This window comes from Aulonocara stuartgranti, assembly GCF_965226115.1.
Source record: "Aulonocara stuartgranti genome assembly, chromosome: 11".
NCBI classification, from domain to species: Eukaryota; Metazoa; Chordata; class Actinopteri; order Cichliformes; family Cichlidae; genus Aulonocara; species Aulonocara stuartgranti.
This window is the reverse complement of record NC_138947.1, coordinates 8,654,300-8,681,193: the sequence shown is the minus strand read 5'-3', so window position 1 is coordinate 8,681,193 and position 26,894 is coordinate 8,654,300. Positions and strand designations below refer to the sequence as shown.

The 26,894-nt window shown below is 39.9% G+C and overlaps 1 protein-coding gene across 3 annotated transcripts in view; it reads right to left on the bottom strand.

The window, feature by feature from the left end:
- bbs9 (Bardet-Biedl syndrome 9) overlaps nt 1-26,894 on the bottom strand; it is a 176,008-nt gene that overhangs the window by 129,499 nt on the left and 19,615 nt on the right. For all 3 annotated transcript variants that reach the window (XM_082552029.1, XM_082552028.1, XM_082552030.1), the window contains exons 7-14: nt 26,717-26,801; nt 26,071-26,254; nt 21,621-21,750; nt 18,781-18,962; nt 17,715-17,791; nt 17,550-17,603; nt 17,340-17,442; nt 3,290-3,394 (exon numbers count right to left, since the gene is read on the bottom strand). In XM_082552029.1, the coding sequence (XP_082408155.1) occupies nt 3,290-3,394; nt 17,340-17,442; nt 17,550-17,603; nt 17,715-17,791; nt 18,781-18,962; nt 21,621-21,750; nt 26,071-26,254; nt 26,717-26,801 (920 nt within the window). The remainder of the gene's footprint in view (nt 1-3,289; nt 3,395-17,339; nt 17,443-17,549; nt 17,604-17,714; nt 17,792-18,780; nt 18,963-21,620; nt 21,751-26,070; nt 26,255-26,716; nt 26,802-26,894) is intronic.

The window sequence follows — 26,894 nt, the reverse complement described above, 5'->3', positions numbered from 1 at the left end:
AACAGAAATACAGAGTAGAAATCTCAAAGAAGCTTAACCCTGAAAACCTGTTTTTGTAAGGTTAATAAAAAAGTTAAATTAAGGGTTATTAGGATATGCTGTATGCATTAAAATACTAATAAAAATACAACAACAGACAAATATGGTTCTGTACATATCACATGATCTTGCAGCTCATGAGAAAATATTAATTTGCTTTTTTTTTTTAAATCTCAAGTTATCCTGTAAAAAAAAACTACATTACTTGTTTCCTGGCCTGTGGCCTTGCATTCCTCCAAATCTGTTACTAAGCTGTTGTAATACAGAGCACGCTAACAAAGAGAGTTTAGAACATGATCCGCTTGGCAGACGTAGCAACCAACATCAGCATCAGCTGGCTTAACAAAAGTTCCTTACAAATGGATTTCAGGCCTGGTAGTCAAAAGAGGAGTGACCCAACAAAAATACTGCATTGTCCTGGAGACATCAACATATGGAGATGCTGGTCATTCTGGCAAGTTCAGTAAAACAGAAGAAAACAATAAAGGCTGCCAACTAGCTTCCTAGGTTTCCACACGAATTGGCCTAGCAACCAGTGAATCACGGCTGGCTGGGTTTTATGGAAAGTATCCGCACAGTCACAATGTATCTTTGCCTGTTCAGATGAAAATGGCTACTATACTGTTAGCTTGTGTACGAGCTAACAGTATACTGTAAACGCCAACTTGACCACCTGATCCTTCTCAAGTGTGTTTGTGCAGAGCTCTCTCTCAAAGTATTAAGAAAATCAAAGAGGGCCACTAATGAAATTCTTTCTAGATTGTAACAACTCCTGACACCGTCAAGCCTCCTTTGAAGGGCTTAAGAAGTCAGCAGTCTTCTTAAATGTCAGAGCCTTTGTAGGGCTTAAAGAAGGGCACAGTAGCCCCAGGGTGGGATGGTGTTATATAAGTGGGTGGTGTGAAGGCATAATCATCACCCCTGGGTGGGAATGAGGAAAGAAGGAAAGCAACAGAAACAAAGTGATGCATTCCTCCCAAGCCAAGACAGCGTTTAGAGGATGAGAGAGGATGAGATAGGATGAGGCACTGCTGGAGATTAACACACAACCATGGAGTTACAAGGAATGGACTGGTCATTGTTAAAAGATACACTGACAAAGACACAAACAGCAGTGTCTCACGTTGAATGTTTTTAATCAAACCTGTCAGGACATCGGTTTCATTTTTATTTGCATGTATGTGACCAGTGTTACACTTGTCTGCAGGCCACTACGCTGAAGCTTATTCGGCAGCGCTGCACCGATTTGCCCTTCTTTCTGATCAGCGAGACAGAGTTTTTTCAACGGGGCAGAGCCGAAGTAGGCCTGAATGCGGCATGACTGCTGTGTGTACTTATGAATCATTTTCATATAAATGCATCCACCTGCATTGTCATCACAGCTCCAGCAAAAATAAAGTTTTACTCACGAATAAAGTACAAGCTGTGATAAATGTAGTCATTTACTAAAAATCTAAAGTAGTTCTGGTGACTCACAGATTAAATCGCACCTGGTCATATATCAAAACTGAATGAGTGATTTTTTTTTTTTAAATAAATCCTGGAATCTTTGTTGAGAAATATTCTGATTCAGTAATGGCAGTGCTGTCTACTAATCTACTACCCAGATCAGTTTTGAGGTCCACATTCCCCTCAACACCGCCAACTCTAATTTACATTACATGGCCAAAGGGGAAGTTTTTTAAGATTTTAGGTAAAGCTTCTTCGTTCCATTCCCAGGAAATCTTAATGATCCCTGATTTCAGTCCAACACTTGTTGGACTAATGCTCTTGTATATGAATGGGAACAAGTCCTGCAGCCAGGTTTTAATATTTGGCAGACAGTGGTTGTAATGCATAAGTGTCCTCATAGGTTTGACCATGCAGTGAGAATAAGCTTAATTTACTCCCCTGCTTTTCCTTCCTCATTCTAACAAAGATTGCCTTCTTTTAGTTTATACCTAGGGCTTCTGTAGTTCCCATTTTCCTCTGCTTTTGTCGTCCTCCTCCTTCCCATCCTTTCTCTCAACAATGTTTACCCTCCCTGTTTCTCTTTCTCCGTTCCATTTAAACGTAACTTGTGTGTACCTCATTCATGGTCCCCATCCTGTTATTCATCTGTCTTCATCCTCTAACCTGCAGTAAACTTTTTCTAATTCTACTTACAGTCCACTGGCTCTCTTTCCAAACCCAAGATCAGCTCCCAACATATTCTCCCCAAGCTGCTTGGCTACTAAGATCTGCTGAACTACTCCAGACTCCGTATTTTCAGCTATTTTTAGCAGCACAATAAAGTTTAACAAAAAAGAAACACTTCCCAATATTTCCAGACATTTCACGTTAAATGTGCTTCTGGGGCGGAGAGACTGTTCCACCAACAGAGGCCTGCCAAAGCAAATTCAATCCAAGGGAAACAATAGCAAGAAAACAGGGGTTTTTTTCATGACCTGATTTCTGAACAAATATTCAAATAAATCTTTTTTTTTTTCTAGGAGGCCCGTGACATTTGAAATAAAGAGTGGTTTTGTTGGTTTGCAAGGGGGAAAGTAATATCTTCCAAAAATATTGCCGGGCCTAGAAACAGATGCCTGGAGGCAGCAGGGGGATGAACTGGGCTTGTCTGGAAAGTGCCCAGATGTCATTACCTCAAGTCAGCACACTGTTAGCAGCTGGTGTTCAACACTGTCACACAACACTGGAAGTGATGTTATAGACCAGAATGCTTCTAACGGCAATGCTGGAACAGACTGATAGATTTAACTCCATCGCAGGAAAGCAGAGCGAAAAGCCAAGTAGGAATAACATCAAGCTTGGCTTTTCACTCTGTTTGCAAATTTATGCTACTCTTTGTTAGCTAGTGTTAAGTCATTGTCCAATTTCTGTTAACTTCTGCCTCTGTGAGCTTGTGAGGGTCCACTTGGGTCTGAGAAAGTAAATTTTGTCATCAGACAGTGAACAAGGCTCTATGATAGAGCCCGACCAATCAGGGATTTTTAAAAGATTTAAAATACTGATGAAGTGGACTTTATTTACCAGGATAATATGTCAGTTTAAAAATAAACAAATTTTATTGTTACAAATTGTGGATTACTCTTGTCTTCTTGCTACCACTTGGACCCATCTGCAATACTACTCTATCTATTTAAATGAATTCAACAACATGTAATAATTAGGATAATTGTGTTGTATTCTGTGAAATTGTAAGTTTTAGGTTAAATTAAACATGTCCATTCAGAAAATTTGTCACATGGTTTGGTTTGGGTTTTTTTACCTGTCGGCGAGCTGTAGGACACAGTGATGTCTCCGGTGAGGTCAGCAGGGGGGTAGTGGCCATTGAGAAACGCTGAAAACACCACGACTTTGGATGAACCAACACCTGAAAGCAAAGCACAAACACGTCGCCATTAACACATGCTGTCCTGTTGTCCCTTGCTTACACTATTTATGCATTTAGTCCCTATAATCACAGAAAGTGTGAGAATAGTCCACGATTTTCTGTACATCTAAAAAGGTTTAAACAATAATCCTAATAATATTATCTTTGTTACTTTGATTCTGGCTTGAGCGCTAATATTATTCCTTAGCAAGGATGTAATCTAATAAAAAGGCGCTTCAGAAGTAAATACTGGATGCACTGTAGCTTGAGCCGCACCGTGGACAAAAAGTTTAAATATCTTGACCTTTCTGCTTCAATTTTGAGTCTCACACAATTTGCTATGAAAGTGCCGTAATAACTCACTGGAGTTTCCCTTCAGCTAATTTGTGTTATTACAAATGTCAATGTAATTTTGAGTAAAACTTTCTTACTTTTGGAACAGAAGTACCGATTTTATTCCAGCACTCTTTAAAAGACATTGAATGATGAATGAGGAAACGGGGTAGTCAATGAAACGCACACACAAAGTGTAAGTGTCAGCTTTTTCAAGATACGTACAGAACAGGACGGAGTACGGTTAATACAAACCAGACCCTTTAATGTGAATACACACACACACACACACACACACACACACACACACACACACACACACACGCAGTTTGAACCTCACCATGGAAGGTGACTTATATTATTAACCAGATTTTTTAAAACTGTGAGCACATACATACACACAACACAAACTAATTATATAAGCATGAGGCAGAGGTGATGACTTGTAGCTTCCTTTTGAATACCCTAAATCCAGAGAGAGCAAGATAAAGGGAAAAAAAAACAAAAAACAAAGGCAGAGAGCGCAAATAAGCTGGAGAGAAAAAGCAGGGCTCAAATATAGATGGAGAGGAAAGGATACATTACAGCTAATGGCTCCATGCAGCAGAACACACACACACACACATATATATGCACACACAGGGCGGTGAGATGGTGTAATGGGCCGTGATGTTTCTGAGCTCACTCCGTTACAGGTGACTGAATCCCAAGTATGTGTGTATGTGTCCTAATGGAAGCGCAACTTACAGGCATTCTGCAGGTAATGAATGACGGCGAGGAGACGTTGTGCCAAAAGTTTGAGACTATGTCACTGTGTGTTTCAAAATATAACTCAGAACTGTATAAACTCTCATTGAACACGTTTAGCAGGTGTGCGCACACGCAGCCGTAAGCGAAACGAGACCGCTCCAGCTGAGGATAGACAGAGAAGGAGGGAGCAAGATGGATGAGAGGAGATGAAAGGCGAGATGGCGACACCCACTCGCCGACTGACAGAAGAGAAGATAAACGATAAAAAGCAGAGAGAGAGACTTTCTCCGCACTCTTCAGATGTACTGACAGCATGACCTCCTCTCTCAGCTGATCTCATCCTTCTCCCACACTGCTCTCTTCACTTCTCCCACCAAGCATCCATCTCCTTTTTTCCCCTGCGCTCCTCCCATCTCAGCCTCTTCTGAGAAATGGATCTTCTGTTCGACCTTTTCATCTTTTCTGTGTAACAGCTAGACCCCAGCCACTTTGGGGATTTTTAATATCAGTGGTGACACTAACGATAAGTGTAAAAACTAAAAATCACCAGTAAGACAAAGATCCCTTGAAGGCTACATTGTGCAGAATGGGCTTATTGAGCTGAGTAAGAGATTGGACAGCTGGTACCACTCATGCCTGTATATTAAATATAAAACTTGAACACAGAATCAAAAACCTAAGATTGTGTGGTTTTCATGGGCTGGAAGTTGAAGAACTTATCACACATTTTAACACACATAACACTTGAAAATGTTGAACTATTCTTTTCTGTTGTGTTATTACAGTTGTGACCTAAAAGTCGGTCATCCCCACATGCTTCAAGGAGTCCATCATTGTTCCTGTCCCGAAGAAACCCCACCCTGCTTCTCTCAATGACTATCGCCCTGTAGCCCTCACCTCAGCAGTGATGAAGTGCTTTGAACGCCTGGTCAGAGACTTCATCATTTCTTCACTACCAGACACACTGGACCCACTACAGTTCGCTTACCGTCCAAATCATTCCACAGACGATGCCATCTCTCATCTCCTCCACACATCACTCACTCACTTGGACACTAGAAGGGGGAATTATGTTAAAATGCTCTTCATCGACTACAGCTCTGCATTTAATACCATAATTCCCTCCACACTCACCACCAAACTGGAGCACCTGGGACTCAGCTCATCTATGTGTCAGTGGATCTCCAACTTCCTAACAGGCAGACCACAGGCAGTAAGGATGGGTGGACATGTCTCAGCCTCCATCACTCTCAGCACTGGAGCCCCCCAGGGGTGTGTTCTGAGCCCCCTGCTGTACTCTTTATACGCATATGACTGTGTGGCCACTACCAGCTCCACCACCATCATTAAGTTTGCTGACGATAGTGGACTTCAGCACTAAGCAGGAGAGGAACTACCAGACCCCCGTCATCAACGAGTGCCCAGTGGAGAGAGTGGACAGCTTCAAATACCTCGGAGTTCACATCACGCAGGACTTGTCATGGTCCTGTCACATCAACACCGTGGTGAAAAAGGCCCGACAGCGTCTCTACCACCTCAGACGCTTGAGAGACTTCCAACTGCCCTCCAAGGTGCTCAGGAACTTTTACTCGTGCACCATAGAGAGCATCCTGGCGGGAAACATCTTAACCTGGTTCGGGAACAGCACCATGCAGGACAGACGAGCTCTACAGAGGGTTGTGCGGTCAGCTGAGCGCACCATCCGCTCTGAGCTCCCTGACCTGCACTCAATCTACAGCAGGCGGTGCTGGACCAAGGCCAGGAAGATCGTGAAGGACCTCAGCCATCCCAACAACAGACTGTTCTCTCTGTTGAGGTCAGGAAAGCGATTCCGCTCCCTGAAGACCAACACAGAGAGACTGAGGAGGAGCTTCTTCCCGCAGGCGATACGGTCTCTCAATCACACCACCACACAGTACTGACCCACACATATGGTTATTACACACACACTGGACATTCTGGACTTTGTTTACATTAATTCAATTAGATGCGTGGTCATCTAATCGAATCACTTCATCACTAAATCACTTTAAGCATATTTGCACTGCACAAGACACTTACAAAGGTGGATTGCACAACACTGGACATTATATTTCTTCATTTCCATTTAATACTTGTACAGCTGCTGTTATTGTATATATATATTTATATTTCTTCATACATTCTTATATATTTCTATACTTTTTGAAGAAGGACTTGACTTTATGGGTTTTTTCTGATGATCAAGTGCTTATGTGTTGAGTAAATAAAAAGTTTGTAGCAACATATTAATTTTCATAAATGTCAGCACTGTAAAATGTAAATTTCAGACTAAACTGGGCAAGGTAGTTGAGCAAAAGTTTGGCTAGGAACAGACGGAGGTTCGGATAGATGTGGACTCCACAGCTGAGTGACTGTTATACTTTTTGCTGGATTATGTTATGGATTGGTGCCCAAATCTGTGCAGACAAGATCACACGCTCACAACTGGCAGGCATGTGAGTGTACACACATAGAGTCTTGTATTCACCCTACAATGAGGAGAATTACAAGTAATTTGTCTGGAATGAAACAATGACCATGCTGAGGATTTTACAGACAATATGATTAAATAAAGATTGCAGATGAAACAGTAATGCCATCAGGCTCTAATAAAGTCTCCTCTAGCTTTACTTTTATTCTCTTCCCTTATTTGTGTCTTTCACATCCTTGTTACTACGAGGCTTTCCTCCACCTCAGTGTGTTACCATTCTCTCTAGCTTTCTTTTCACTTCCCTTGGCCCCTCCCTCCCTGTCATTCTGTCTGTCAGCAGAAGGCTTTTAACCCCTGTGCCCTGGAGGTCACACTGGTCAGACTGGTTTAAGTGCTTTAAGTGTTCCCAGGCCCATTTAGACTAACAAACAAGACCAAAAAGACACAAAGTAATCCCTCTTCTTTGCTTTTTTTCCTCTCCTTTCTTTCTCTCAGTTTTCTTTTTCTCACTTCAGTTTGTCATTATATATTCAGGCACATCTGGACAGGTTGTGGGCGTCAAACCTGTGAGCATCAGGTAACGTGTCTGTGTGACCCCAAAGACCAACCCAGTCAGAGGCTTTAGACTGGTTCAAGTGTTCTCAGGCACATTAAACCATTATCAGTGTTGCCAACAAAAAGAGTTGACAAAGCAGACTAAAATCCCCCACTTTACCACCTTTCCTGCTCTGCCCTCGTTTTAACCCGCTTCTTTCTGGACCTTTCTTCACCTCTTATTTCATTCTCACTGACTGTTTTCTTTTTGTCACTTTTTCACTGTGTATTCTCCACCCATCTTCCTCCCACTCATTCTTTCACTAAAAAAAAAAAAGAAAAAAGACTTGATCTCTGTTTTGCTTTAATTATGTGAGCTTACATGTGGGAGTTCATTCTAGGTTCAAAGGGCGCTGTAGCACTGTAGCTATCAGGGTTCAGGTTATAACACTTGACAGATTAGGTTAAACTGACCACTGACTTTAGAACAAGAGGTCAGAAGTCAAGAGGGTGGAGATGAGCTCTATGCCACACAAGCAGATGGGGAAAAGGTGTGTATATTTAACTGCATTTTGATTTCCACTGAGAAATAATATAAAAACAAAATACTGATATTCAAATCTGAGGGATACCTGGCTTGAGTGCAAGTATGAGTGTGGAGTCACAGATGTCACTCTGTAGCAGAAAACACCATCAGTGTGGTGTTAAACATTGACCTTTGACCTATTCAGGTCAGGATTAGGTCACATTACTATGTTGGGTCTGTCCACTTAACCTAATGTCCACTCAGAGATACAAAAATTGTACTCATAGAAGAATTCGCTTCTTTAGACTAAAGCACAATAACATAGGCTTTGATAATGAGGATGACTCTGTTGCAACATGTGTGCAAATGATCTAATATGGATGAAGACAAAAATATAGTGAAAACCTCTTTATGTATCCATTTTTTAATCATTTGTATGATTAGATTCACCTGGCACAGGGTGAGAAGCGGGATCCACCCTGACTGGGTTGCCAGTTCATTACGGTGAAACACAAAAAGACATAACTATTCAAGGTCATAACATTACTTACTGCTAATTCAGAATTACAAATTAATGTCTTTGGACTGTAAGAGGAAGCCAGAGAACCAGGGGAAAACCCACTCAGGTACATTACAGGGACAACATGTAGTCGCCACATAAAAAAGCCCAGCAGACCAACAGGTTTAAACCCAAAACTTTTTTGCTCTATAGCAACGGTGCTAATCACTGCAGCACCGTGGTGCTGCGAAGGATCAAGAAGATTATTAGCAAATTCAGAGACATTTAAAAGACCAGCAGCAGCTGAGACTAACATGTTTTTGAGTGTATTTGTTTCTGTATCAGCAGGCAGACTCAAGCAACTTGAACTGCTTAGATAAAAAGGTGGATCAGCCAGAATAGACCGGCAATGGTGAATATCCATTTAATGGTATTAAAAAAATAAAATATGACAGCATATAAATACAAATGCATCATATTAGAATTGACTGATTTACTGCACTTGAAAAAATAAACTGCACATGAACATGTACGGTGATAAAAATCAATTTAATGTAATTTGACTGTTCCTAATTTGCAAAAGTCAACACGTTTGAGTTTCACAAGAAACATACCTCACAAAGACAAGCGCTGATCTATGGATGCATCCCAGCTGAACCCTAAAGAAGAGCAGCTGAAATAACTGTAAGCAGTTGTAAAAGTAACAGCTACAGAAAAAGGAAGTGTGCGGGTGTACAAAGACTGCATTAGACCATCAAAACAACTAAAACACATTGATAATTAATGATTTCAAATAAAATACACACAATCAATGCCAAACTATTAAACTACAAAGTTGGCGTGTGTTTAATTTCTAAGTTAGATTAAAATGTTGGACTTCTTCTCTACATTAATACTGTGTTCCACGCTAACCACACAAAAACACATTCTCTCCAAACAGAAAGATTAGCTCCAAAGGTTTTGATTGTATAAGAGTTGTATATATTTACCTTAACTGCAAATATGTTTGTGTATATTATTGTTATTGCACACAACTTCAATAACAAGTTACGTATTATGCATACTTAAATGTTTAGTTGGCACTCTAATTGCAGTCCAGCTAATTGCATGTTCCAGCTGATAAAAGCCATCTCATCACTCCTTTGCAATTTGACATTGACCTTAAAATGAAAATAGCTACAGCCTAAGAGTGAGTCAAATTATAAAAAAATATGATATTATCTGCATATTATTGCATACAGTCAACTACAGAGAAAAGACAATGAACAATAATGAAAGGGATTATGGAAAACAGGGGAAGTAAACCGGAATAACAGGAGGAAGACGGCATTTAAAGTCACTAAAGGGCAAAATGACAAATGAAAGAGAGGAGGAAAGAAAGGAAAAGATGGAAAGGTAGAGAGAGAAGGGAGAGAGAGAGAGTAGGAAGGCGAGAGTGAGAACAAAGGAGGCAGTGTGTGGTGAACAGGGGATTGAGTCGCCATCTGAGACGAATAAAAACTGGAATAACAATAAAAGTCAGAAGGCGCTACCTCCCCTCCTCTTTGCACAACCGGTCCTCATGCATGTTTGTTTGTGCGCGCGCACGCACACATGCATCACCACTGGTCGTTCTTTATTTGCAGTAAAGCACTGTGTGACAAATCTCAGCAAAAAAGTTTGGAAATAAACTTGTGTTGACACTTGCACTTACAGTGAACACAAACTCTTGCAAACAAGCGTGGACGCAAACTGAGCTAGAGAATCAAAGACACATGGGGCGGCAGCTAGCACACAAACAGATACGCAACAGCTGTAGCAGGAAAAAAAAAACATACTGTTTCCACGGAGACGAATCCTGTATGCCAAAGATTTGAGAAAGTGCATGCGATGTTTGCATGTTTACATCTGAGCAAAGACAAACCTTGCATGTTGCACTGTAGGGAAATAATAAAGGAGGACACAAAAAAAGAAAAGTGATGAAAGGCAGACACGCGAGGTGTCGTCCCCAACACTGTTATTGTTTTTAGTGTTGCTAGTGTTCCTCAAAATTGCAGCCACATTTTCTTATAACACCTGCTCCTTCGTCACTTGTATTTGTAGCTGTTTTTCCCTCTGGCTTTGTTTCTTTTATGCAAAAATGGTCAAAATGAGTCATGAAAAGAACAAGAGAAAAAAGAGAAGCAGGGGACTTGTACTGTACATAACTGAGAAATAAAGTTCTCTAAAGTTCTAGATGTAGTTGCTAAAACACTAAATAAAATAGACTGGAACTACACGTGCTCATCTTAGATCAGGGGATTTCAGTTTTTAGTTGAATGATGACCATTACGAAAACCTTTGCTCCTTAAAATTGGCTTCATTTTTGCAGTAAAGTCAGGACATCCTCATTGGAGGAAAACAGTTTTTTTACTTTAAGGGCATCTGTACATTTTGTTTTTATTTTATCCCAACAAATCAAAACCAAGTGACACATCTGTCCCGTTAACAAGGGATTCTCAGCAGTTGATGGGAACGGTTAATGTGTATCATGACAGCAGATTTAGAAATGGGATTTAAGAGTCGTTATTTCTGAAATTCAGCTACAGCAACCTTTATTGCTGCACCAGTCTCATCCAAACTTGCTGTTTCTGTGGTTATTTGTTTCTGCTTCTGACATGGGAAGATGACATGGCATTTATTAATCTCAGCAACAAAGCTCTGACTGAAGCTCTGACTAAAAACAGGAGACCAATTTAAAGAGCTGGAAAAAAACCCAAAAAAACCCAGAAACAAAAGCCCCAACTTGGGTGCATTAAGTCCAGAAGTCTAACTCAAAGCTACCTGTTTGTACCTCAACAATAAAGCAGTAAAATTAATTAAACATTTCCGGGTAATAGAAAGTATTTTTTACAGCATTGTATTTTTAATAGTGATAGTCAAAATGATTTATTTCTGTGTACATGGTGCACTGTTTACACCAGGCGCTATTCCATCTACAGCTCAGCAGCCACTTCCCCTGCAATCCATAAAGCAGGGTGCAATTTTCTGGACAAATCACAGAGTAAACTCTGGCTATGTGACTGGGATCCAGCTCCTTTAAGTCATGTCCTGGTATTCATTACAACTCACAAAGCTTCCATTAATCTATTTTTCCTTATTTTCAGGACTTTAACCAATGTAAAGCACTCGCCTTAGGGCCAAATCTGACCACTGAGGGTCAGCAGAAGTGGTTCAGCTCTTGCAGTCCTGATACACGCCAGGCTGGCCCAGAGCAGGCCAGCGAGAGGCAGAGAAGGGAGTTAAGAAAGGAAAAAGAATGACACAAAGTGTATATATATATACACTGTGTGTACATAAGCAAGCAGTGGTGATGGTTAGGGTTAGGGTAAGACTTCAGGAAGTGTAATGTAAGTCATGTAATGTCCTCTGCAGCTATGGAAACACGATTGTATGCAATGTGTTTGTGTGTGTGTAGTACCTCTCATGTTTCGCAGCAGAGAACTGCTGAATGACTACTGAAAGCCAGCGCCAGATTTCTGTGTGCAGGAAAACAAAAGAGCGTGACATAAACACACACACAGCTACTTTACTTTGATTGTGTGTGTGTGTGTGTCTATATTTGAACAGTGCACTGTGTGGCACGTGCATGCATCCATGGTTATGCATGTGTGAGTGCTGAAATGAGGTCTGTGACAGTATGTGTGCCTATGTGCTTGACTGCGGGCTTCTGAATCTGACCCGTCTGACCGCTACCTAAACTCATGTAAACAAAGCATCTCTTTAGTGGTGTAAACGTGACAGCGCAGTGAGTCAGAGCTTCTGATCAGAGCTTCTGATCTTCCATATAAACGGTGAAAACTTCAAAACAGCTGCCAAGAAGAAAAAAACAGAACAAGCAAACCATCCAGATGAGCCTGGATTTTTTTTAAGCTGTTTTAGGCTTCATGTCCAATAAAGTTGCTTTTGATTTTGTTGGATTTTTTGGGGGGGCAAACATTTTATTGTCTGTTCAGACATGGAAGTATTTATCCAACCAACTTATTCTTAAGCTTTTAGTTTGTTAATTCACGACTTGGGAAGCTTTAAATAAGAAGTCGTTCATGACCTTTGCATACTTGCAGTGTGTTATTCAATTGCAGCAATATGTTGACCGGTCCAATCAAAGGGTCTAAAACCATCTTGTAAAAGTCAGCCACTGATTATGTGGTTCATTGCACAACCTTGTTTCCAAAGAAGTTAAAAATTAAAAACAGAAATGTAGTCATTCACAAATCATTTAAAATTAAATTTAATCAAAAATACTAACAAGAAAATGTACTAAATGTAAAAACTCAAAACTGTTTTAAAAAAATGTGTGTTGATTTAAACTTGATTCAAGCAGTGCTGGACGGGGATAATACAAACTAAACCAGGAGAAACTTGGGAACTGAATGCACGGAGAAACACACAGCCGTGAGGGAGATCGCAACACGGGACGAGTGGAGGAAAGGCAGACGAGTGAGGGGACACAAGAGAGAGGAAGAGAGAGGGTGTGAGGGGGGACAAGAGAGCAAGAGGGGGACACATGACAGGCTGGTAAAACATGAATAAACATGACAGACAGGAGAGCCATGGGATGAACACATGGAGGGGAACATGGGAACAGAAAAGGGAAACAAGAAGGACACAGGACAAAGACACAAGAGGAACCTGAGAGGAAAGGAACCAAACAGGAAACATAAGAAACTCAAAAAATGGAATAAATTCAAGACTACTAAATGAACCTGAATCATAATATAATACAAAATGACACAAAAAACACATGAAACTCAAAATGCTATGTCAAATGACCCAGAACCATGACAAGCAGAATGTCTAAAAGAGTTATTAACACAAGAAAAGTCCTCTAATGTAAAGAAACTATGGAATATGGCATATTTCAGTCAGCAACAATACTCAAGTAAGCTGTGGTACTTAAACAATGTTCAGGGTGCCAAAGGGTGACAAGAAAATGTTGCACAAACCACCAGAAAACCATTGATGCAAGGCGGGATCAATCCATGTTGCTTACACCAAATTCTGACCCGACCAGACCATTAAAGTACATAGCAGAAACCGCAACTGGACTACGCAATGTTTTTCCAATCTTCTTATGTTCAGTTTTGGTGACCCTATGTGAACCGTAGCCTCAGTTTTCTGTTCTTACCTGACAAAATAGGCAACTGGTGTGGTCTTCTGCTGCTGCAGTCTATCTGCTTTAACATGTTGTGCATTCAGAGAGGCTCTTTAGCATATCTCGGTTGCACTGAAAGTTTTTTTTTTTAAATTAGTGCTGCCTTCCTGTCAGTTCCGAAGATGACTGGCCATTCCCATCTCTGTATTTCTGTGCAGAGAAGTGATTCTCACTGGATATTTTCTCTTTTTAGAACATCCTCTTTAAACCCTGGAGATGGTTGTGCAGGAAAATTCAAGAAGTTTGTGAAATACTGAGACCAGCCCATCTGTCACCAGCAACCATGTTACATCCAAAGCTCCTTAATCCAACTTTCTTCCCAATTCTGATACTTGGTTTAAACCTCAACAGGTCTACATTCCTCAGTATATTAAGTTGCTCTCATGTGATTGACTGACTAAATATTTGTGTTAACAAGCAGTAAAATAGGTGTACAAAAGTGGCTGGTGAGAATTGAGCAAATGTGGTCCACCTGGAATCTTATATACATATTATTTTCTCGAACTGCATCTTGAATAAGTTAGGATGGAGCAGTAAAAAAAATGTGAAAAAAAAATTAATTAATGATTGGAGATTTCCAAATGAGGATACTGCTGACATACATAATATACACTTCTAGCACTGTAGCATTAGTGGTAAAAAATATACATATGGAGAAAGTCTGGATTAAAACTGATAGAAAAATAGAAAAAGGCGGAATTAAACGTGCAGCATAAAATATGGCAAATATTATGAAATACAAGACATATGAAAAGGGATCAATATTAATGAACGCTGACACAAGAATTTAATAGAAACTGTTGTTCAAAAAGTGCATCATGGTTTCATTAACAGCTGGATGGGTCATGTGTAGTATATGTAGAGATAAGAATGCCTGTGGTAAAATGCATTACATTTCTGCATGACACTTTATGAATCATGGTAAACCAGTGGTCACTTTGAGTCAGAGCTCAGAATAAATGGATGGTGTTCAAACCGCCTGAGAATACTGTTCACATCTTGAAATCATAAATTCACAGTCCATTCTGGTCCTTCTCAAAAAACTCGGGGAATACTCCTCTGTGATGGATGACTGTTTCGGCAAAAGCCGAGACCAGTCTTAAAGTTAAAAAGAACCATGTTCTGGAAATAAACCAGCTTCTGTGCCTGTGTGCATAGGTTCGGAAAATGACAGCCAACACCATCCACAATAACTTGCACAACCTGTTGTGCGTCATTTGACATATGACCACATCTCTAGTGAGATTTACACCCTCACAGGGACAGTTCTGTAAATCACAAGACAACTTGACAGTGTTTTGTTTGTACAAAACTTTAAACTGCAAAATGCCAACTAACCAAGCTACAAAGTGAGGCAATAACCTCAGTTACCTTTCTGGAATGAGATAAAAGTGCCATGATAAAGCTGCTTTTTTGCTTGGAGCAGCTTATTGAAGGCTGCATTTTGGGTGTTGTTAAATTTGGCACACGAGTCAGTTACAGAATTCGTTCCTAAAAGTTTGTTTTCACACACAAGAATTCTTCAGAGACACACCATCCGTGTTGATACTGCATGCCATCTGCGTCATATCAATGAATCGTGGCTTTTTTTCTGTGCTTTTTAAAAAAAAAAAAAAACAAGAAAGATGATTCTCATTATTTAAATGACTTAGACTTTGATTCCATTGACAACAATGCTCATTTTAGCACCATTTACAGCAGGAAATTACTGGGTCCATGCTATAATAATGTCACTCCTGACTTTATTCTTCACTCAGTTGCAGATTGCTAAATGCAAAATATGGACAGCACTTTTGTATGTGGAATGGAGTCCAATTTTGAGTCTGATAGCAGATTTTAAAAGATTTTTCCTAAGCTGTCTTAGCGTGAAGACATATTCTGATGTTCTGTGTTTTTGAAAAGTGACAAATTTTTAAAACTCTGGTGGACAGTCTAAAAGAGCCATAACACAAAAAGACTCTGCGTGGCATGAAGACAAATAACATCTAAATGCTTGGAAAGCTTTGTGTAACCACAATAGCAAGAATCTGGACAGATGCTCATATGCAGCTACTTAGAAATATGATCTCGATACCACAGAAGAGAGTGACAAGAACAGAGAGGTTGAAAGACTGGCCTTTCTTGTGGTTGTTGGTTTATAAAGAAACATCTAGCCTGAGAAAAAAAACAGTTGCACAAACTCCTACTGATCCGACTCCTACTAATAGTAAGAAACTTATTACTCACTTGTATTGTTTTTATTGTCTTGGGAAGCTTATAATTAAGCCTCTTAAAGGAAAATTAAACAGATATATAAATGCAGCAGAAGAAACCACTGGTTCAAACTACTAGCAATCTGTAGGCGTGACTGAACGCTGCTAAGATTAAGAGTCCCACTCCATATGTAGACTAACAGGCAGCACAAAGCACCGACACCAACAGGGTTAGAGGTTTAACTCCCAATAGGCCCACACATTTTTAAAAAGTATGTTCTCATCGCACTATAAGGACGTTCTGATAAAAAAAACTCCCTCCAACTGCTTTACATTATGCACACAGAGTACATGTTAAAAAAAATCTAACATAACAAAACAGAGGACATACAGACAGCTCAAAGTGGATGGATGGATGAACATTGTATTACAGGATGAATAATGTTCTTTTAATGAGCCGACAGAAGATATCACTGTTTGGGGTTCGTAGGCTATGTGTGTGCAGTGTCTGGGCAATTCATTTCAAAGTTACCGCTGTCTGCGCTCAGTGGCCAGCAGCTAGACTAGAGAACACATAAGACTAAAACTGACTGATAAGAGCTGAGAAAATAAACACACACCTCTCACCCAGTCGAGGCCAACACATTCATCTGTAAAAGGAGGAGGATTGGATAAAATTTGTGTGTGTGTGTGTGTGTGTGTGTGTGTGTGTGTGTGTGTGTGTGTGTGTGTGTGTGTGTGTGTGTGTGTGTGTGTGTGTGTGTGTGCCCTCAAATGATTCAGAGATGGACTGAGGCTGCAAAAGAACAAAAAGTGATTGATGACACTGGATGATGAAAGATCATACACCAAACCAGCTGCTTAGATTTTCCATAAAAATGCAGTCATTGTATTCCCCTACGATACACCCTTACATTCTTTCCTTGGCACTTCTTTAATTTTGTGCATTTCGCCAACACTGCACGTCTCCTCAAGAAGAAAAAGGTACTAATTACTGCTAAAGGTTACATGTCAGATTTGCTATTAAACATGTATTCCTTTCTGTAATATTTGTCAGGTTTTTCTTTAGTGCTGGCATTCTGTTTCATAAGTTTTCCATCAGGACAATCATGATTTAAAGGAACTAGTTCACACAAATTAGAAAAAGTTACTTTCACACAATTTTCAAGCATTTCAAGCATTTCAAGCACCCAACCTGAACTGCCCTTCTGACACGATCATTCTTAATCTGTCCATTTTGGTCATTCCCAATGAAAACCTTTGGATTTTCAAATCTACCACCTTTAGCTAAACCTGTCTATTTGTCAATGCCACTGTCTCCAGTGGAAAAACATGGACAAAGGCAGAAATCCCAGAAACAGATCAGAATGTCAGATAATTGGAACCAACAATAGGAAAAAGAAGAAGAAAAGGTTTTACAGGCATACACATAGACAGACGCCCAATCATAACTCGCATATAAAGACTACAGCTACAATTAACTGACCCATGGCCTCAAGGACAAACTGCTCCTGAGTAACTGCCAGAGGAGGCTGGACACCAATGCTCAGCTTAGATGACTTCACCACACTACTGGCTTTCACCTTCACCTGAAAAAAAAAAATGATGATGTTAGATGTAGACAGGATACTGGTAAAGGGCAGATAGAATTCTGACACACAAAGTGAGAGAAGAAACAATGATTTTAAAGGTTCACCTGTACGGTCACCGAGGGGACAGGCAGACCATTGATATCGTGGATCAGGGCTTGCTATGGAGAGATATTAAAAGGGAAATATAACTTTCTATGTTTATTATTGCATATGCATCTAAATGTGCGAATGTGAATTTGTTTTTTTATGTGTGTTTTGTGTTTGTTTACCGATGGGTTGTCCATGCTGGAGGAAACAGTGGTAGTAATGCACAGGTCATCCTCACTATCGGTTTTGGGCAAAATGTCTGAAATACCAACAGTTTAATCTCAAAACACTGAACCGATGTGTTTATTAGTCAATATAGCATTTCACCACATTTTGAAAGAAGGCATGATACTTGGTCAGTTTGCAAACAAATCAACCAGCATACAGAGAGGACAAAAGATAAAATTCACATTGACTTGTTGTTAAAGGCAGTTTAAATTAAACCTTGTGTGGCAGTCTTAAATTTATTTTATATATACACACACACACACACTGTTACAGTCATTGATGCTCATATTAAACATGGCCAGTCTCAAATAATGAGGTCAGTGTATGTACAAGAGCCAGAAGCCTCAGACTGCTCTAAACCTCCTGGACCTGTTAGATGTCAAAAAAGGTAATTTCTTAATTATGGTCATCTCATACTCTCTCACTCTCTTACATAGACCTGGCTATGAGCACAGCAGCCCCTCCCACCTCTTTCCAAGGCTTCTGTTTCCCATTCAGAAGGCAGTTAGCTTAAACCAGTGGTTGTCGAACTGTGAGGCAAACCCAACTGGTGAGGTATGGATGCACTGCAGGTGGGGTGTTGACAACCAGGTGACAAATATCAAGTGAAACTAAGGTGGATTTTTTCAGTAAAAAAAAAATTCATTCTTAGCGACTGGACCAGATCTTAGTCTAAGATTAAAAAAAATGGAACTGTGAATCATTTTGAACTGTAAATCAAGCAAAGCCACTCTAGCAGAGTCCAGGATTTCAAATATGGAGCTAAAAATGGACATAAAAGGTCACCTTAAGGAGTAAAAATATCAGATACTTGCTGCTCAGATACTCCAATGGGAAATTTTACCAACTTTAAAGTGAATGTAGACAGTCAATTGATTCAAAGAAAGAGTCACTTACGAATGACAATATGATTAGATAAACCTAGGATCAGACAAGAAGGATCAAAAGTTGCCTCTTAAGGGCATATTTTGGTTTTATGATAATTAGAAAATGTGTATTATGCTTCCAGCAGTCTCCTACCCTGAGTCCTGGTGGCTTCTCGGATGAATTTCTGCAGTTTCTTCATCTCAGCTTCCACCTGCTCGTAGTCAGCCTCCCTGGCATCCACCTTCGGAGTTGAAAAGAAAGAGGGATCTGTACCCATGTAAGAGCACAGAAGTTGACCATCTGAACTCAGACTGACCACGACTCCCTTCACATCCCTGAGAAGAGCAGAGAAGAGGAAAGTTAACTTTTTCCTAGTGTGCTATTGGTCGTTAGTCAAGAACGTCTGCCAAAAAGGTCTACTGTAGTTCAAATTTAGTTATTTGCTCCTTTAAAACAAGTAAGCTAAATGCTTATTTAATCCTTTTAGAAAAAGCTGAATATAAAGTTCAGAACTAATTTATAATATGAAACCAGATTAAACGAGGGAGAGCATGAAGAAATGCTGAGTGATGCAATAATGTGTTTTAACTGTGTGTGTGCTAACTGGTTGCAGATGTGTTGTGTGTGTATGTGTGTGTTTTCTGTTCCAGTCCAGTGAGACGATAACACATACACTCAGACCCACACATGAGGGGGTTCAGGTCAAGAGCAGCAGCCGGCTCCACACCTGCACAGGAGGGCGTCTGAGGGGGCATAAAACTTTCACTTTACTGCTGCGGAAACACTGTCACGCACACGCACGGGCACACACGTACACAGAAAAATTTATATTCATAGAGCCATGACCAAATGCTACAGAAACGCATTCATAAAAGTGATGGTTCTCACATTTATTTAAAGCCCACAGACACACACACACAGACCATGCTGAATAATAGCTCAAAGTTCAACTGAGAGAAAGATTGTTGCGTACGCATCAACTAAAGGAACTCACATAATCTACCAGCAGTGTTAGGTAATACATACATACAAGATATGTGACAATACAAAACTATGTTGCCAGAATTTATTTCAATCTTTAAAAAAAAAGTAATAAAAAATGTGGCACTGTGTACACTTTTCGTTCCAGTGTCTTATTACCTTGCACAAATCAAGGTTTGAAAATCCATCCATCCATCCATTCGCTTCCGCTTATCCTTTTCAGGGTCGCGGGGGGCGCTGGAGCCTATCCCAGCTGTCACAGGGTGAGAGGCAGGGTACACCCTGGACAGGTCGCCAGTCTGTCGCAGGGCCAACACACAGGGACAGACAACCATTCGCACTCACATTCACTCGCACATTCACACCTAGTGGCAATTTGGATTATCCAATTAACCTATCCCCACAAGCTGCATGTCTTTGGACGGTGGGAGGAAGCCGGAGTACCCGGAGGGAACCCACGCAAACACGGGGAGAACCTGCAAACTCCACACAGAAAGACCCCGGCCTGATGGTGGAATTGAACTCAGGACCTTCTTGCTGTGCGGCAACAGTGCTAACCACCGTGCCACCGTGCTGCCAGGTTTGAAAATATTTCTCAAAATATTGTAGTAGTGTACAACACTAGTTCCAAAGAAGGTCTATAAAATGTAAATAAAAACAGAATGCAATGAAGTGTAAATCTCATAAACCCATATTTTATTCGCAACAGAATATATAAAAACATTTTTTATAATGAGAAGTGTATGGTTTTAAGATGTAATGTGATGGTAGCAACATGTCATAGCAAAGCGGGCCAGAGGCGAAAAAGGGCTGGAAAAGTTAGTAGTACCAAGGAGAACATTTTGAAACTAATTAGCTTAACTGGCAACCAGTCAGTAACATGAGTGTATAAAAAGAGCATCTTAGAGAGGTGGAAGTTCACCAGTCTGAAACCAGTCTGAGCACTATCTACCAACAATAACACATAGTATATTTATCAAAGTGAGCAATAGGTTCAGCTGCCATCGGAGCAACTGAAGGTAAACTTTTGTCTGGTTCATTTCCCCCTTTTTTAAAAGTTCTTGAGTGCTACAAATGCTTCTTGAGGCTATTTGCATAAATGATCATTACAGGTGACAGCAAGTATGCATGAGATATCTTAACAATTGTAGCTTGTGTCAAAGTTACAACTGTTACACTGCTGATGATGCCTGGATTCGATTTCTATGAATTAACTTAACATTCTATTTAATAACGGTCCTCTCAGATCAGTTTTAACATAAATATATATCAGGTTCTGAGTCTTCACAGTTCTGATTCAGATTTGGTCCATGTTAAACTTGAAGGATCCCAAAATGGTGAGAATATTTAATTTGGGGTTGGCAATAAAATGCAATACTGCCTCCAAAACACAAGAACTCCCGGAGCACTGCTATCAAATAGAGCTAGCCAGAATGAGCTGCTGAAGTGATCATATGTTGTTTTTGTGTGTATTGGTTTTGTTTTGTGTGTTCCTATCCCACACTCTGCACGGTGTCCCACCAACACACTAAATCACCCGATGATTATCAAATGCTTTAAAACAACACAGCCTCAAACTAAACCAAACAGCTACCCAGACACACACTATCTCCCGCATCTAAAACACACAGGCACACACACACAACCAAAAACCACATCATTTTTCAACCGTGTTTGTGTTTTGCATTGTAATTGTATCAAATTGGGCTTTGATTGGAGTTGTTTGGAAAAAGACAAAGGATTGCCTATAGCTGGCCCCTCCCCACTACGCTCTGATTGGCCAGCTGGAAGACATTGTCGAGTAGTTTACACACTGGATTTCACAAGCTGATAAACACAACATTATATTTGCTATAGGTGTGTGTTTGTTTACATGCATAATCACTGCTGTGTACACTACATGCACTGAGCTGTCCTAAGCTATCCTTCATCTTTATATTCCTCGAATGGTCATCTTTAAACTAGGAAAATTCTAACATCAGATTCCTTCATTTGCTGGAGGTTATACTCACAAAAAGTTGGCAACACGCACAGCCACGGGGATAAAGGAGAGCTGGGATGCCCACTTCAAGGTCACATCCTGGTAAACCAGCAGCATGTTGGTGTGATTACCTAGCAACAGGTTTGTAGTGCCATCTGTCACTAAACACGACCACAAAAAGAAGATTAGAAACAACAGACCTTAAATATCACAGCATTTTATTTTTAAAAATAAATAAAATAAAACTGGCTTTCAGAAGTTCAGACTCCATCACCTAAAAAAAGAGGCTAGAGAAAAGCTAAACTAGTTTGCTAGTTTTGTGTCAGATTCTCAAATTTCAATTCACAAATTTTACCATGCAGCATAGTAATAAATTCCTCTGGTGGGTGGCATTGCCCTGTAAGAAGTTCCCACAGTAAAGAAAATCACTTTTCACGTCTGGTTTGTATATAGAAATTTTGTCATCTCGATTTTTCATTTTGAGACAAGGTAACCTTTTATAGGTGTATATACAACTGAAGTTCCACATACACTTTCTTTCATGACACATGGCTTGAAACCTTCAGTATAAATACTACTTACATTTTACTACTTATGTTTCACTCACACACACACACACATCCAGCCAATCCCACCAATGGCGCAGTTACCACCAGGAGAGATCTGAGGTGACGGCCACACGCAAAACAAACACACCTCACTTACACTCACACACACACACTGGTACACATACTCACACAGTGGAATACGTAAGTTATAATATAGTAACAGCGGTCAGCAGGGTGGCACAGCGCAGGGGTCGAAATGACAGAGTGTGTTGGTGCCACATTAAAGCAAAATACACACCTTTCGTCTCCACATCAGCCTTATAATTACAACCATATTATAAAAATTTCCAACCGGTGTTCTTCGTTCTCCTTCCTTTCTAGGCTTTTTTTTTACCCTCCTGGCCCACTGATATCTCCACATCCCATTCTTTTCTTTCTCCTTTTCCTTATCCTGACATCTCTCTCCACATCCATTCTGGCCTCCGCATCATAGGTGCCACATCATGATCCTATCTGAATGAATCTGTCACCCATGTTATCATGATCCTAGAATATCATGTTCCTAGAAGTAGGAATCATTAAAAATCATGCAGGAGCTGGTCTTTGATTGTAAGGCTTCATATAAGCAATGAAGCCGATAAAGTTAAATGACAAAATAAGATACAAACAGCATAAAAGAGGTAGACTGGGGGGGCGAGGGAACTGGTCGAGCAGGCAGCTGTGAAGATGAGCGCCAGAAAGAAAGCAATAGGAAATGCTAAGGAGAGCACTGTTGCCTATCCTCATCTACTCCAATCTCTAGACTATGAAGACACTATAGAAATCCACTGAATGGCCCTGCATAATAAAAGAAGCCCTTGCTGCTTGTTGGGTGGCAGCTCCAGCAGTTAGACTGTCACTAAATATCACACTGTTAAAAATAAACTCTAGAGTGGACTTTGTTTGTTTTTGAGAGTGAAGTCTGCAACAGCAGTCATGCTCCTGGGAATTGTCATCATCCCTCAGTCATGTGGGAATTTTTATGTGGTTTTGACTGTTGACAGCAATCATGTCCCAATAAAAGTTGCTTTTGTTGAAATGACACATTGGGGATTGAGTTTATAGACAATTTCCAAGAGTAATTTAAATAATCTAAATAATATTCAGAGTAGACATTGGAGGGAACTTTGAAAGCTGAGATATTTTAATTGTAAAATTGAAAACAGATATCATGGCCACTTTTTGCAGTCAGTCAACGAAGCCTCCATTCTGGATCCTTCCTCCATAGAGTCAGAGTATTTTATATCAAACGTAATACACTTTAAAAAATGGATCTATAGTACATTGTTGCATAAATTAAAGTGGGCAGAAGCACTTTTGACGTTGTTTTGGCTGCATTTTCAGGAGGTTATACACAGAACTGTACTGCTAACTACATTAATATAATTCGTGTTGCTTAGGGTTGAAAGTGACAGTTAAGCAGCAATCGATAACCACGCAGGTAAGGCATACCCTTTTTCTTCTTAACAATTTTAATATAAAAATCACAGCTGTCCCCAGCTGCCAGTGCAACTTAATGGGACAGAAACAAGGAGAGCAATACTTTATTGAAGTGCTTTTGGAAGCACTCTTGTCCAATTAACAAGTTTTATCGGAAACTTATGGTTTAAAACAGAAACAAAGCTATGAAAATGGTTTCTGGATACAGATCGATTTTATGCACTTGAATCAAAGGGTTTCTGAGTCATACTGGTTTCTTAGGCAACCACAACATCAACCCAAATAATGGATGCGTGACCATGCAGATCATAGGCCACTGTGCATGGAACTAAAACTCATAAATTCACCATCTGTGTGTGAGAATGTGTTTATGCACACCTCTTTTTGTGTATGTTCTCATATTACTCATTCTAAATGACCACAATCAGGCTGCAATTTGATACAATTGCGCCGCTAATTGCTAATTATTGAATAATGGAACTTTGTGAGTACGTGTGTGTGGGGAGAAAATCGATTCATTTAGTCAGGTGCAAGCTTTCAGTAAAAATGACAGCAGAGTCGGCCTCCATCGCCTCCTTCTCTAAGACCAATTCAACATCTGTAGCCAGGCTAACACACAGAACTAATTATCATCCACCCACAGCATATCCTGTCCATTGTGTGCATGATAAGCAGTAGCCTCTTGCCTCAGATGTGACGCCCTTTCAAATGCAGCTAATAATCACCACACTGTACACCTCTTTCTCTTTTTTCCCCATCAGAGGTGAAGTCAGGGAGAGGTGTTCAAAGCTGGAACCCATTACTGTTTAACAAACACACACACACACACACGTACCCGTGGGTGTACCTACAGTAACGCCTATGATTTCAATATGCTGCATACTCATTATGACAAAATGAATCCTGTGATCACGGATCCTCCCGTACCTAAATATCTTTAAATTACTTCTTGCTGACAACAAAAGGTACTATTGAAGCTTGTTATTTCCTGCTATGTTTTATCGTTGCTGTAGGTTGGACATGGGAACAGTTATGCCAAGCAATTCAGTGCATGCACATCTTAATCACTGAGATGCTGCATTTAGCTAAATCTGTTCGAAAATGGTTCTGACTGATGAGCAATGTGGAGAAAAAAAGCGAATCACTTGAACTGAGGACTATTCAGTTGTTGACTGAAGCTTTCCTTGGCTTCATTGAAGTTTCATTGTTTAGATTCAAAACCAGCACTTGAATGTACTTGCACAACACAGCAGAGAGCAGTTTTCAACTTTTTTAAATTAAAAAAAAAAAAAAAAACAAGAAAAAAAAATCATGTGTGGTGGTTATTTAGCAACAGACAGCAGCCAGAGATTAAGTAAGACACAGATTTGCCATCATACTTAGTGACTATTTAAATGCTATTCATCTTATTCAGCCGTTCATTAAGAGTACAATTGAAGGTAAATGGAGGTTTAGCCTAACTCACAAAGGAGCAGTTATCTCTTCAGTTTCCATGAAAGAAAGAAAGAAAGAAAGAAAGAAAGAAAGAAAGAAAGAAAGAAAGAAAGAAAGAAAGAAAGAAAGAAAGAAAGAAAGAAAGAAAGAAAGAAAGAAAGAAAGAAAGAAAGAAAGATACACTACATATAAAAAGTATTTTTGGACAAAAATAAAGTTTATTACCTGTATGATTCTGTATTATATGTGCTATTCATTCTTCTTTTGGCACATGTCTATAAACTCTATTGTTCAGCAGTCAGTTTTATTTATGTAGCAGAGCTATTCGGTTTATTCCATCACATTCTGCCAAAAGCAGCTTCCTGTGAGCCATTCACATGGCAGTATGCCATTCCAGTTGCTTTGTTTTTTAGTATTTTATCCAGTTAGTCTTTTGGAAGTTTGCTTATGGCAGGTGCACTGAAGCATACTGAATGTTGTGATTCTGTGTTTCACCTCACTCCAGGCTGAACACATCTGAACTTTGCCTCTGCTGCTTTGGCAAAATATGAAAACTAAGGGAAAAGAAAAGCCTTATCCCTTAGCTTGCCGTGTGAACCTTTGCTCTTTGTTACAAGTGATGCTGACAACAGGTCCATGTTTTTCTATAAAACTAAAACTAATCACTACCTTTGAAGAAAAATATAGAATTTGGACCTTCTTCTGGAAACAAATTGTTTTTTTTCTGCATTATGATTTGTCCGGAGAAACATGACTGGTGTTTGCTTTGCTTTTTTGAAACTCAGCAGCCATCACTTTCCATCCTATTCTCAATTCTCTGTGTCTAACATGTTTGTTAAATCATTATTATTACACATTCAGCCTAAATAAGTGCTGCAGCAGAAATCCTGCCAAAAACCTACAAGGAATATTGTTATTCCTAGTACGAATAAGAATAATACAAAAAGACTACAATAAAGACTGCGAAGGAGAAATATCCTTTTATAGTGTGTCAACTTTTTGTCTGGTGTCCTGGGTTACCCGAGGCATATGGCAGGAAGCAGCTGGGGTTGAACTCCAGCTTCTTCATGAAATGGATCTGCCCATTGTCACGGAGACAGTAGATGTTCCTCTCACCCAGGATGAAGATGTGGGAAGAAGCATGGGAGAAAGAGGGCACACAGAGATCCAGGGCCTGCTCTCCCAGCACAAATACCCAGTCAGGCTATGGGAACACACAAAGACACAGAACAATGTCATTTATTGCACAAAAACAAAATTAAAAAATTGTATGCGTGAATGTCAGCCTGACATGTGCGTTGTCTGAACACGCTTGATAAAATGTTGTGCAGTGCCTTTTTGTTAGATACTTAATTTCCATTTACCATAGAAATGGGTATCAGCGAAACTTTAAGCTCTGCAAATAAAGATTTTTATGTTCGAATTCAAGGCAATAGTGGCGACCTTTGGTGCTGGTAGAGAAAAATTCAAATAGCATGAACAGTACATTCATAAGTGCTCTGACATTTGGATTCTATTATTCACATTTGACTGAAAATGAGGGGATCCCAAAGAACTATCGAGATTCAGATATCACTCAACCTACAGTCTTTAAACACTAATCACAACACAGATAAACAAACAATCATGTCAAAGAAAAAAAAAATATGTGTGTGTTAGTGCTCACCGTCAGCCTCTTGCCTCCAGTCTTAAGGGGTAAGTTGGGATCTTGTCGACTTTCTGCTTCTGTAGCCACAGCGAGAGTCTCATACCTGACAGTAAAAAAGACACAGACAGCTACTTTTTCTGTGTATGTCGTCTCAGACAGAAAACAAATAACTTTTTTTTTTTTTTTTTTTTTAAAC